The sequence below is a fragment of the Calliphora vicina genome, chromosome 4 (genome assembly GCF_958450345.1).
Source record: "Calliphora vicina chromosome 4, idCalVici1.1, whole genome shotgun sequence".
In the NCBI taxonomy this organism is placed as follows: Eukaryota; Metazoa; Arthropoda; class Insecta; order Diptera; family Calliphoridae; genus Calliphora; species Calliphora vicina.
Window position 1 is genome coordinate 104440292 of NC_088783.1, and position 12680 is coordinate 104452971.

The following is a 12680-nucleotide window of genomic DNA, read 5'->3' on the forward strand; positions in this document are numbered from 1 at the left end:
TGCCCACAAATGTAAAATATCGCATTTTCAAACAGCTGACTCTTCAGTTTTTGCTACTAACTTTGCTTTTGTAGATTTTCTTGAACATTACTCTTAAAAACCAGTTCAATATGAAAAAAATTACCATTTTATATGCTCAAAAACTAATGGAGGACTTGATGGAATCCTCATCATCATCGGATGAAGATGATGAAGTGTTTGCTGTGCTAAAGGCAATAGATCAGCAACGATCCCAAGACAAATCTAATGAAGATATAGAAAATGATGTTATAAATGGAATGAATCAGCTACCACGGGCAGAAAACACAAATGAAGATAAATATATTGAGCAGTCATCAGAAGAAAGGAACAATAAAGATAATGAAATCGATGAGTTAAATGAAATAAATCTGCAACTAGATGCAGAAAACTCGAATGAAGGCAAAGATGCTGTTGCAGCATTGGCAGGACAAATTCAGGAAGGGAAATATGTAACATTTGAGGACAAACTAATGAATATGATCTCTGAAAGAAATGTAAGGAAGGAAAAGCTCTTAACACTTACCTAAGTTTTGTAATTAAAATATAAATTCTCTATTTTAGTTTAAGCATAATGTTCATGTCAGTAGAGCAACTGCTATTTATCTAATGGAGAAATATTCCCTATGGTATTGTAAAAGTCCTTATAAAAGTAGCAAAGAGAAATCAGCGGTGGAAACAGATATACTGTGTTATTTATGGTAACTATATGTATACTTTAAGGTCATCTTTATTTTATATAATTTTAATATTGATACTTTTTAGCTTTTGTGGCAACGAAATCAGTTTTCAATCTGTTGCACAACGGTTTAACATATCATTAGCACATATGAACAAGTCCTTTAAGAATGTCTTACAATTTATAATAGACGAATTGGCTCCTGATATTATAAAGCTTCCAAATTCAAATAATGATAAAGAAAAGATTGCCAATGAGTTTGAGAAGGTTAGGTATAGCAACTTACTATTCAACTTATTGACAATATTTTATTTATTTTCAGGTTGCTGGTTTTCCAAATGTCCTGGGTTGTGTGGCCGAAAGCTATTTTCCAGTAAAATTCAACAAATTAGCTCAATTCTGTGGAGGTTCCTATATATACCTGCGAGGAGTATGTGATTCAAAGGCAAAATTTATAAATGTAAAAACTGGCATTCCTAGAGAAATAACTGACTCATTCTTGGAAAAGGATATGCCAGAATTGTGCTCTCCGAATTATCATTTGCTGGGAGACTTGAAATGTCCTATAAGGGAATACCTTATGATACCTTTTGACAATGATGGTAATTTAAGTGATTCAGAAAAAAATTTCAACATTAAACTTATTCGTACTCATGTTAAAGTTAAGAATGCATTTGGTATCTTAAGAAGTCGTTTACAACAATTAAAGTATTTAGACTTCGATACTGTGGAAACAGTGTCTGAATTTATTGTTAGCTGTTGTGTTCTTCACAATATCTGTATTGATAGGGATGACTTTCATAATGAAGAAATTTATACCGATGTATCCGATCGACTTTATAGTAGTTCTTTGGCCTCTATTAAAAATGACGAATTTCTGTCAGATTTAGGACTAATGAAAAGATTCGAACTTAAACATGTAATGTTTAGCGCTAAAACTTAAAAACGATTTTATTTGTACATTTTTCTTTGTAATAAAACACTTGTATTTATTTAATATTAGTTATTTTGACTGCTCAGAATTTGTTGCAATATATTTTGTAACTGTTTAGTAGCTTCCATCTTTTCTCTATGACGCCTTTCCTTTGCTTCTTCCTTCTTTGCAGCTATTTGCAACAAAATCTCGTGTAAGGTAAGCTCCTTCTTCTCTTGTCTAGTATGAGGCTCCTTATAATCCTGCGTAATAGATTCATCATTATTCACTATCGTTGCTTCATCGTTCTCCTGTGTGATAGTATCCTCTTTCTTCTCTGTGATAAGCACTTTAATTTCCTTATTCTCCACACTTTCAACACAATCCCTGGCTTTAATATCCACAGGTTTCCTTTTTGCCTTCGTTATAAAGCCTTTTGTCTTTCTTCTAAGTACTGTCTTGTATCGCTGTTCACATTGATTAGCAGTCTTTTCTGGAAAGTGTGTTGCAATTTCGGCCCACATTTCTTTTTGATATACGAATCTTTTTCCAACTTCCCATATTAAGGTTCTATAAAGACTCATTAGCAGCTTCGTTTCACTGTTTGTCCAAACTACAATTGTTTTTCAAAAGTAAAGTATATGTATATTAAATTTCCTTATAATTACTCACTAAAAACTCGTTTGAAGGGTGCTGAGTTATCATCCATTTCAGAATCAATTGGATGCTTCCTAACGATTTCGAATGTATTTTCGACGCAATATTTAGCTTCTAAATCGATGGTTTTCCTTCTTGCCTCTGATAAGTAGACTTTTTCTTTGCCCTTTTTCTTTCTTTTAAGAACAGTCTTATATCGCTCTTCACATTGCTTAGGGGTCTTATTTGGAATCTTTGAAGAAATTTCGAGCCACATATCTTTTTTATGCAGAAACCTTTTCTTCGGACCAACCTCTTTTAATAAGTTTTTATGAAAATCCATTAGCAACCTCGTGTCAGTGTTTGACCATTTCGCAATTTTCTTGGAAGAACTCGGAATATCAACTGTTTCAAATACCATTTCAGTTGGACCAAATTCCGGTTCATATTCAGTCTTAATTTCCATTGTTTAATTCAAAATAATTTTACTTTGGATGTTCAAAATCACCTTTGCACACAAAATGCGAAATTGTTAAATGCACCACGGTGAGCGTATGCAAATTGTGTGTTCTAAAATACTTTTTTTGGTTTATTCAATAAAGTTGTGTGATACAGAACTGAAAGCTGTAAGTATTATATTAAATTATTTGCTTTCTAAATGGTTTGTTAATCTTTTATAGATATTTAATTCTTTTTTCTAAACAAAAAATATTTGTTATGCAAAAAATGTAAATGCAAGGGGTTGCAAAATGTACTTTAATCATATACAGTTGTAATTTTCAGTACTTTTAGTATAATTTTGTAATTTTAAAAAGAGTGGCAACACAAATTTAGTTAAATGTTTTTTGATAATTTAATACAATTTATTAACCAAGATTAGATTTTAGTTAGATTTAAATTTATATAAAAAAAATTTAAATGAATACCCTTAATATTTTATACAAATTTATTTATTACATAGGTATTTATTTTAGCATACACTAGAAAAATGCAAGTGTACCAATTTGCAGGCTATTATTTTATTTATATTATTGTGTGCATATTTGGTTTTAGTATACAGTTTCAATTATTTGTTCAACAATCTAAAAAATTTCGAGCTTTACCGACTATTCTACATTTTAATTTTTGTCGACCAAAAAGTCGATTTAGACTTTTTTCAGCAAAAATAACATTATTATTTACCTACATATATTTATATAACAAATCTTAATTATTCTTACTATCTAAAAATTGTTGTAATATCTGAATTTATTGTTAGCTGTTGTGTTCTCCACAATATCTGTATTGATAGGGAATGAATGAAGAAATTTATACCGATGTATCCGATCGACTTTATAGTAGTTCTTTGGCCTCTATTAAAAATGACGAATTTCTGTCAGATTTAGGACTAATGAAAAGATTCGAACTTAAACATGTTACGTTTAGCGCTAAAACTTAAAATCGATTTTATTTGTACTTATTTTTTTTAATAAAACACTTGTATTTATTTAATGTTAATTATTTTGACTGCTCAGAATTTGTTGCAATATATTTTGTAACTGTTTAGTAGCTTCCATTTTTTCTCTATGACGCCTTTCCTTTGCTTCTTCCTTCTTTGCAGCTATTTGCAACAAAATTTCGTGTAAGGTAAGCTCCTTCTTCTCTTGTCTAGTATGAGGCTCCTTATACTCCGGTGTAATGGGTTCATCATTATTCACTATCGTTGCTTCATCGTTCTCCTGTGTGATAGTCTCCTCTTTATTCTCTGTGATAAGCACTTTAATTTCCTTATTCTCCACTCTATTGATTTTAAATATATTTTCAACACAATCCCTGGCTTTAAAATCCACATGTTTCCTTTTTGCATTCGTTATAAAGCCTTTTTTCTTTCTTTTAAGTACTGTCTTGTATCGCTGTTCACATTGATAAGGAGTCTTATCTGGAAAGTGTGTTGCAATTTCGGCCCACATTTCCTTTTGATATACGAATCGTTTTCCAACTTCCCATATTAAGGTTTTATAAAGACTTATTAGCAGCTTCGTTTCACTGTTTGTCCAAACTGCAATTGTTTTTGAAAAGTAAAGTATATGTATATACAATTTTCTTTATAATTACTCACTAAAAATCCGTTTGAAGGGTGCTGAGTTATCATCCATTTCAGAATCAATTGGATGCTTCCTAACGATTTCGAATGTATTTTCGACGCAATATTTTGCTTCTAAATCTATGGTTTTCCTTCTTGCCTCTGATAAGTAGACTTTTTCTTTGCCCTTTTTCTTTCTTTTAAGAACAGTCTTATATCGCTCTTCACATTGCTTAGGGGTCATATTTGGAAACTGTGAGGAAATTTCGAGCCACATATCTTTTTTATGCAGAAACCTTTTGTCCGGACCAACCTCTTTTAATAAGTTTTTATGAAAATCCATTAGCAGCCTCGTGTCAGTGTTTGACCATATGGCAATTTTCTTGGAAGAACTCGGAATATCAACTGCTTTAAATACTATTTCAGTTGGACCAAATTCCGGTTCATATTCAGTCTTAATTTCCATTGTTTAATTCAAAATAATTTTACTTTGGATGTTCAAAAACACCTTTGCACACAAAATGCGAAATTGTTAAATGCACCACGGCGAGCGTATGCAAATTGTGTGTTTTAAAATACTTTTTTTGGTTTATTCAATAAAGTTGTGGGACACAGAACTGAAAGCTGTAAATATTATATTAAATTATTTGCTTTCTAAATGGTTTGTTAATCTTTTATAGATATTTAATTCTATGTTCTAAACACAAAATATTTGTTATGCAAAAAATGTAAATGCAAGGGGTTGCAAAATGTACTTTAATCATTTACAGTTGTAATTTTCAGTACTTTTAGTAGAATTTTGTAATTTTAAAAAGAGTGGCAACACAAATTTAGTTTAATGTTTTTTGATAATTTAATACCATTTATTAACCAAGATTAGATTTTAGTTAGATTTAAATTTATAAAAAAAAAATTTAAATGAATACCCTTAATATTTTATACAAATTTATTTTAGCATACACTAGAAAAAATGCAAGTGTACCAATTTGCAGGCTATTATTGTGTGCATATTTGGTTTTATATACTGTTTCAATTATTTTTTCAATAATCTTAAAAATTTCGAGCTTTACCGACTATTCGACATTTTAATTTTTGTCGACCAAAAAGTCGATTTTGACTTTTTTTTTAACAAAAATAACTATTATTTACCCATATTTATATAACAAATCTTAATTATTCTTACTATCTAAAAGTTGTTGTAATATATTTTGCACTTGTTTAAAAACTTCCATTTTCTCTTTATGGCGCCTTTCTTTTGTTTCTTCCTTCCTGGCAGCTATATCCATCAAAGTTTCCTGTATGGTTTTTTCTTTTTTTGCGGAATCGACCAGCTCATTCTTCTTCTGTATGTTGGGTTCACTGTGCTCCGGTATGTCAAGTTCATTCTGATCCATATCATCTGTTATTCGTTCTTTTTTTATTGTATGTTTTCTATTTATTTGAAAAGAAGATTTATCTTTAGCTTTATCGTTTCTTTTTCTTCTGGTCTCCGATGGATTGTATCTAACGTATTTTACAACGCGGTTTTTCTGTTTATTAAGAAGGCGCATGAATCGAGTTTCACATTGTTTAGGTTCCTTATTTGGAAAGTGGGCGGAAATTTCGGCCCACATTTCCTTTTTTTGTGTAAATCTTTTATCAGGACCAACATCGCCTATAAAACGTTTGTAAAGATCGACTAGTTGCTTTGTTTCACTATTTGACCACACTGCAAGTGTATTGGGACATATTACAGTACATATTATATTTATTTTTTCGCATTATTACTTACACTGAAAGTTTCTGATGGGAGTCAGGAGATTATCGTCTGGTTCCACATTATGTAATTTAATAATTCGAAATGCATTTGTATCATCTTTTGAAACTAAATCAGTTGTATTTTTGCCAGCCCCTGATATATTATAGACTTTGCCAGCGCCTCTTTTCTTTTTTCGAAACATAGTCGTTAATCGTGATTGGCATTGCTGAGGAGTCTTATCGGGAAAATGTAAAGAAATTTCGTCAAACATTTGTTTTTGATATGTGAACCTTTGTCCAACCTCGGGTAATAAACTTTTATAGAGACTCAATAATTGTTTCGTTTCACTGTTTGACCATACTGCAAATGTATAAGTTGTTAATCATCAGAAGATTATAAATTTTTAGACTTTATTACTTACTTTTAAGTTGTTTGACATAGGCCACTGGAATATCAATTTCCATTTCTTTTAAACTATCGTCCGTAACGTTGTCCATTTCATTTGTTCAAAAAAAATATTTTGAATTAGATTGAAAAATTAACTTAAATACAACAAAAATATACTGAAAATTACTTTGTAGTGGCAATAATTTTGATTTTTTTACTGAATTTTACTCAGTGCGTAATAAACACGAGTAGGATTTTGCCGAATTCTGTGATGCCACTCTTTTTAATAATAAGTACTAAAAATTACAACCGCTAAAAATAATAGGTCATTTCTATATAATTATTGCATGGTTTAAAAAATTAAAATAGCTATTTTTAATTACCGTGAATACAAAATCACAGTATCACAAAGTATACTTTGTGACAGTATGGCGGATAATGCTGTGGTGGTGCTGTGCATCTTACGAGTCCATGCTGGTGACGAGCTGCAGGGAGTTGACGGGTCAGCGATGTCAGGGCGGATATCAGCCTGTACGATTGTCCATCGCTCTCGATTATCCCAGGTTTTATCAACCGCACCCATTTCCAGGCATCGACAATAAGCTCCTTACTGACAGGTTAAAAACCTTTGTCAGGTACTCGACTCTAGGTGTTTTAGCATCAGCATGGATATTCCGTTAGGTCCTATTGCCTTTAAAAGCTTAGCTGTGTTTATCGCTTCTACAACTTCAGTTGGCTACCCTATTATCCTTCTTTGTCGGGTTAGAGAGAGACTGAACTGTAGACCACAACTTGTCAACTCCAGAACTAAAGTTGCAGCTCTTCAAATAATCCAATAATTTGTTTCGCTCGTCCTAATTAACCAACCTGCTGATATCGCGGTTCAGCTGGGCGATCCTAGAGTCGTCTGGGTTGGTACTTCGGATGTCAACACGCTCATCCCGCGTTCGGTAGACAATTGAATATTCTCTGAAGTCGTGGCAGTCTGCTTTCTTTTGGATGATGAAAGTTCAGAGACGATAAAATGGTTGGGTCTATCCAGATCCCGGAGAAATAACTGCACGCCAGTTGTGTAGTTAATCAGACCAAAACTCGCCAGATCAGTATGCCCGTGTGGGGCATCATTTAGTATGCAGAAAGTGGATTCGTCAACCTGTACCTTCAGCGAAGCTCATCACTGGTCTTCCCCAAGACTTGAATGCCAAAACTAATGATGAGCGTTGAAGTCCCCTAGGACCAAACGTGTATCACCATCCAATAAGGTCCTAATGTCGGGATGGTAGCCTGTTGGTACTGGCGTAATGTAGACATTATAGAGCTAATTTTATGTTTAATATGATTTCAAATACTATATTCAATTAGTTTTTTGTTATAAATATTATTAGTCCGATTAAAACATTTTTTGTATTTAAATTATTATTTACACAAAAATACGTTGCAAAATAACCTATTATTTTAAACAGTTGTAATTTTTGGTAGCAGTTTAAAAATAATGGCAAAATTTACTCTGGGCAAAATTAAGGCAAATTTTGTTTACCTTTTATCAAGGTAAAAGAACTGACGGGAATACTTTTTATATTTTATGGACTGCTTGTTAGTGGCGAACAATTTAAAATAAAAAATAATGTAAAACTATATGAAAAGGATTTTTTGGGCAAACTAATTGAATTAAGCTAAAAATTATATTATTTGGAAACTAAATATTTATACTCTGTGCTGAATATACTTGAAGTAGTTCCCACTTGAAGTGCTATAACTCTGATTAATGTAATGGAAAATAAAGCAGATAATATTGATCCAACTGAAATGGAATCCCATATGCCAAGTACCTCCGTCAAACAAATTAAAAGTAAGTGTTTAATATGAAATTTTATACCTATGAAGTTTACTAATAAAACAATTGCAGTATGGTCAAACACCGAAACGAACCAACTGTTGAGTCTTTATAAAAGTTTAATAAGCGAAGTTGGTAAAAGATTTGCAAATCAAAAAGAAATGTGGTTCGAAATTTCGACTCACTTTCCAAACATGACTACTCAACAATGTCTCTCAAGATTAAGGACTGTATTTAAAAGAAAGAAAAAAGGAATTAAAAAAGTCTATATAACGAAGGCTAAAAGAAATACGAACCATTTGGAAACTAAAGGTGATGAATTCGGTATCGTCAGAATACATAATATGGAATTTAAACCAGACGATATTCCAAGTCATGTCAAAAACATCCAAGGTATGTATGCACTTAAACCAAGACAATTTAAGATATTTTACTTAATTTTTCTTGCAGTATGGTCGAGCAGTGAAACTAAGCAATTAATGGAACTTTACAAAAGTTTAATTTGTGATGTTGGTCCACAAAAAAGGTTTTCGCAAAAAAAGGAGATGTGGTCGGAAATCTCTACACACTTTGCAAATAAGGATCCTAAGCAATGCGAAACACGATTCACGCATATTCTAAATAAACAAAGAAAAGGATACAATGCCTTTTCTATACAATACATCAGAGGCAATACTGTGAGGTCAAAAAATAGAAAAACCTACAAAAGCATTACCAATGATAGAGAGGTGAATGAATATGAAAATAATGAACGTAACACACAAGAGAAAAAACTGCTTGCTGCCACAGAACTGAAAGAGAAACCCATTCAGGAGACTTTGCTGGAGCTAGCTGCTAAGAAAGAAGAAGCTAATGAAAGACGTCATAGAGAAAACATGGAGGTTTATAAAAATATGAAACATGTATTGCAACAAATTTTAGTTAGTAAAAAATAAACTATGTATATTTCTCTATATTAAATATGGACTTTTTAATTTAATTATTTTGTATAATTTTGACTGCAAAATATGTTTTGTTACTAATTTGGTCATGCTGATCACGAATCGAACCATTTCAAGAAGTCATTGAGAAAATATGGAACTGCAATTTAACTTCAGCGATATCGATTTTCATACATCAATATATTCGCAATAGTCCCAGTTCTGTCGCTATTTAAATTTGTTAAAATCGGCCAATATGTTTATAAAAATATATACAACCTTTCCAATTTTCCTTTTCCAATTTTTAACATTGAATTTGTATAGGAACAAGTAAGAGAGCTATATTCGGCTGTGCCGAATCTTATATACCCTTCACCAAATTATACTTCAAAATACAAATTTTAAATATTTTTAGGTAAACATTATTTTTTTTTTCCAAAGTTGTTTTTAATTTTTTGAACAATTTTTTTTCGAATTGTTATTTTAATCAAGTAATAAAGATATAGGGCAAAAATCGAGGTTGTCCTGGTTTTTTCCTCATATCTCAGCCATTTGTGGTCCGATTTTGCTGACTTTAAATAGGAAACTTCTCGAAAGCATTGATTTCAACAGACAGACAGACGGACATGGCTTAATCGACTACGCTATCTATAAGGATCCAGAATATATGTATATACTTTATAGGTTCGGTAAATTATATTGTGGAAATTACAAACGGAATGACAAACTTATATATACCCTTCTCACGAAGGTGAAGTGTATACAAATTAGAAAAGGGAAAACACTCCCGCGGATTTTTGATTCATGATTGGCTGTAATGTTTATTGCCAGGGAAACCAAAATATGCAAATGCACGTTTTTTCTGGTTAGTCTGATGAGCACATGGATAAGATATTTACACGTTTCAGAACTATTTAAGAATTTTGGCATCGATTTGTTAATGCATATTTTATCCTTAAATGCATATGTTTGCATATATTTGTTTTAAGAGCATATTTATGTCATATTTTTGCGTTTTTAGAGAATATATTACTGTTTAATAGCATATTTTGACTTTATCAAAAACAAATTTTGCCTTACTTATTTTTCGCTGTTGTGTTACAAGTTTTTACTTCCTTCGTTTAAAATTGAAAAATAGATGGCTTTTCACGAAAAAAAAAATTTAAAAAACAAAAAAAAAAAATTTTAAATTTAAAAAAACAATTCGAAAGTTTTTTATCCAAAAAATTAAAAAACTGAAAAAAAATTTTTATTCACCTAAAAATATTTAAATTTTTTATTTTGAAGTATAATTTGGTGAAGGGTATATAAGATTCGGCACAGCCGAATATAGCTCTATTACTTGTTTTAATATAAAATAAGACCCCTTTCACACTAGGCAATTTAGTTGCGCAAGTCTCTTGCCCAACAACAAAACAGCATGCAAAATTTTCGTCTCCTTAACCCGACATTACCTCTGGCATCTACAAATACAAGAGACTTGCGCAACTAAATTGCCTAGTGTGAAAGGGGTCTAAGCACTATTTTAATAATAGCGCCATCTAAATATCAAATTTTAGTTCTAATTTAAACTTAACCGTTTTAAGTGTTAAAGAAATATTGTCTTTTAAATTTGCTCCTATAACATCAATTGATGTCAAAAGAACATTTTCTATGTATAAAAATGTTTTCAGATCCAATAGACAACGATTTTTATTAAATTTATGTTGTATTTATTTTTTGTTATACTTGTTTTAGTTCGTGTTATTTTTGTTTATTTTATGTTACTTTACCTTTTTAGATTGATTTTTTTCAACAAAAGTATATTTTTTTGTTTAAAAATATGTAAAAGTTTGTTTTTTTAAGAGCATAGGTATTTTTTAAATTTTAAGAGCATATTTTAAAGTTTTTACTGCATATTTAAAGCGCTTAAAACGCTTTTTTAGAGCATATTTCCGGTTTCACTGTTTATTACTTTTTTCCAAAAGGTAAAATTTTAATATTTTGTGCGAGGACAAGAACCTTTCCAAATAGACCTGTTTATGTAAATTTCAACTTTAAACTAAAATTTTTCTAATCAAATAGATGCTTTTAAAAAAATTAGAACCAGTTTTGTGAGCACCAATGGTTTGAATTATTTTGCAAAGGGAATTTGTTGCTCCGGCCTAGGTTTTTAAACTAGGCCTCACCTGTAATTTGACTTCATATTCTTAATTAGCAGCCTCAGCCTTCAGACATTAAAGTGAAATAGTTGAGATAGAAAACTGAAAATTTCAACGTTAGCTTACACAGAAATTTTCATTAAAAAATATTTAAAAAAAATATTTTTAAAATCTGTTTCCTTATTTTTCAAAAAATAAAAATAAACAATACATTTTGTAATTATTAAAAATTGTAATCATTTTTGAAAAGAAGACACAATTTCCTACCCAACACCAATTAAAAATGCCAACCAATTACAATACAAAAGGTGATTTATTAAAAAAAAAATTATTAGCAGTAATCACACTTTTCATAATTTTTGAGCGGTAAAAGAAGCTTTTGTTAAAAGTTTTTTAATTTGTTCCGTTTGGTTAATTATAAAAATAAAAAACGCTAAAGAAGTTATTAATAAAAGGGATTTCAAACGACTCTTTTAGCTTAGAAAACTTTGAATTGATTTTAAAAAATGTCAGATATTTTTTTAATAAAAGTTATTTTAATTAAATTTCCAATAAAAGAAATAACATAATTTTATTAAAACATAAGGGGAATGATTTCCGAATGCATTTTTGAAATTTATGTTGAATAAAAATAAATGAAATTTCTAAATATATTTAGAAATGTCAATATTTTTCGGAATAAATTAATAAAATTTTAAATAAATAAAATTTATAATTACAAATAAATTGTTCAAAAAAAAAAAAAAAATTCATAAAAATTTCTAAATATTTTAGAAATTTCACAATTTTTTTAGGTTAGATTTTAATCAATTCAGAGTTTTGTTTTATTGGTTTTTTAAAAGTCAATAAATGAGTATTATAAAGAGTAAATAAGTTGGTGAAAAAATTTCGCTTGAAAGCCCTTAGTTTTTTAAAGTTTTGCGTTAAGTACATTTTTTTAAATTATTATAAATTAAAATTAGTAAAAAATACATACATATAATAATTAAAAACAAAAATTGCAATAAAATAAAGTTTTTTGTAGAAAATATTGTTTTTAACAACAGAAAAAATTATTGTATAAGAATAGAAAACAAAAAATAATAACTTATTTGGAAGTATATAAAAAAATGGTTAAATAAATATTAAAAATTTTAACCTGAACTCATTTTAAACGAAATTTATTAAGTGTTAATAAACAAATATTTGGACGGTTTTATTTCAATTTTGCATTACTTTTAAATATGTTAAAAAAAGCTTGTTTTTATAATTTCAATACATGAAAATTTTGTTTTATTTTCGAAAAGTTGTTGGAGATCCTGAAAATTTAGTTTCTTTTAAATAAAATAGAAGCCATTTTTGAGTAGTTGGTT

The 12680-nt window shown here is 29.8% G+C and overlaps 4 protein-coding genes across 4 annotated transcripts; 2 read left to right on the top strand and 2 right to left on the bottom strand.

Moving 5' to 3' along the window:
- The first annotated feature begins 51 nt into the window (after window positions 1-51).
- Window positions 52-1694, top strand: LOC135958797 (uncharacterized). The gene is made up of 4 exons (XM_065509696.1): window positions 52-515; window positions 583-719; window positions 784-964; window positions 1020-1694. The coding sequence occupies exons 1-4, from the start codon at window positions 111-113 to the stop codon at window positions 1638-1640; spliced, it is 1344 nt and encodes a 447-aa protein (XP_065365768.1). The 5' UTR covers window positions 52-110; the 3' UTR covers window positions 1641-1694.
- On the bottom strand, window positions 1623-2905 carry LOC135958798 (myb-related protein B-like). Its single transcript, XM_065509697.1, has 2 exons — window positions 2283-2905; window positions 1623-2223 (listed from the first exon to the last, which is right to left on the bottom strand). Exons 1-2 carry the CDS (start codon window positions 2710-2712, stop codon window positions 1697-1699), a joined length of 957 nt encoding a protein of 318 aa, XP_065365769.1. The 5' UTR covers window positions 2713-2905; the 3' UTR covers window positions 1623-1696.
- Window positions 2906-5429: 2524 nt separating this feature from the next.
- Window positions 5430-6616, bottom strand: LOC135957399 (uncharacterized). The gene is made up of 3 exons (XM_065508137.1): window positions 6468-6616; window positions 6080-6406; window positions 5430-6016 (listed from the first exon to the last, which is right to left on the bottom strand). The coding sequence occupies exons 1-3, from the start codon at window positions 6541-6543 to the stop codon at window positions 5478-5480; spliced, it is 942 nt and encodes a 313-aa protein (XP_065364209.1). The 5' UTR covers window positions 6544-6616; the 3' UTR covers window positions 5430-5477.
- Window positions 6617-8127: 1511 nt separating this feature from the next.
- Window positions 8128-9227, top strand: LOC135957552 (uncharacterized). Its single transcript, XM_065508326.1, has 3 exons — window positions 8128-8282; window positions 8340-8660; window positions 8718-9227. The coding sequence occupies exons 1-3, from the start codon at window positions 8204-8206 to the stop codon at window positions 9200-9202; spliced, it is 885 nt and encodes a 294-aa protein (XP_065364398.1). The 5' UTR covers window positions 8128-8203; the 3' UTR covers window positions 9203-9227.
- The last annotated feature ends 3453 nt before the right edge of the window (window positions 9228-12680 follow it).

What these genes read in the sequence shown, in the direction of transcription:
- LOC135958797 (XM_065509696.1), top strand. Translation starts at nt 111, where the DNA reads ATGAAAAAAATTACCATTTTATATGCTCAAAAACTAATGGAGGACTTG. An exon ending in ATATGATCTCTGAAAGAAAT is followed by an intron (nt 516 to 582) that starts GTAAGGAAGGAA and finishes TCTCTATTTTAG; the next exon opens with TTTAAGCATAATGTTCATGT. An exon ending in TTGCCAATGAGTTTGAGAAG is followed by an intron (nt 965 to 1,019) that starts GTTAGGTATAGC and finishes ATTTATTTTCAG; the next exon opens with GTTGCTGGTTTTCCAAATGT.
- LOC135958798 (XM_065509697.1), bottom strand. Translation starts at nt 2,712, where the DNA reads ATGGAAATTAAGACTGAATATGAACCGGAATTTGGTCCAACTGAAATG. An exon ending in ACCCTTCAAACGAGTTTTTA is followed by an intron (nt 2,224 to 2,282) that starts GTGAGTAATTAT and finishes AAACAATTGTAG; the next exon opens with TTTGGACAAACAGTGAAACG.
- LOC135957399 (XM_065508137.1), bottom strand. Translation starts at nt 6,543, where the DNA reads ATGGACAACGTTACGGACGATAGTTTAAAAGAAATGGAAATTGATATT. An exon ending in CTATGTCAAACAACTTAAAA is followed by an intron (nt 6,407 to 6,467) that starts GTAAGTAATAAA and finishes ATACATTTGCAG; the next exon opens with TATGGTCAAACAGTGAAACG. An exon ending in TCCCATCAGAAACTTTCAGT is followed by an intron (nt 6,017 to 6,079) that starts GTAAGTAATAAT and finishes ATACACTTGCAG; the next exon opens with TGTGGTCAAATAGTGAAACA.
- LOC135957552 (XM_065508326.1), top strand. Translation starts at nt 8,204, where the DNA reads ATGGAAAATAAAGCAGATAATATTGATCCAACTGAAATGGAATCCCAT. An exon ending in CTCCGTCAAACAAATTAAAA is followed by an intron (nt 8,283 to 8,339) that starts GTAAGTGTTTAA and finishes AAACAATTGCAG; the next exon opens with TATGGTCAAACACCGAAACG. An exon ending in TCATGTCAAAAACATCCAAG is followed by an intron (nt 8,661 to 8,717) that starts GTATGTATGCAC and finishes TTTTTCTTGCAG; the next exon opens with TATGGTCGAGCAGTGAAACT.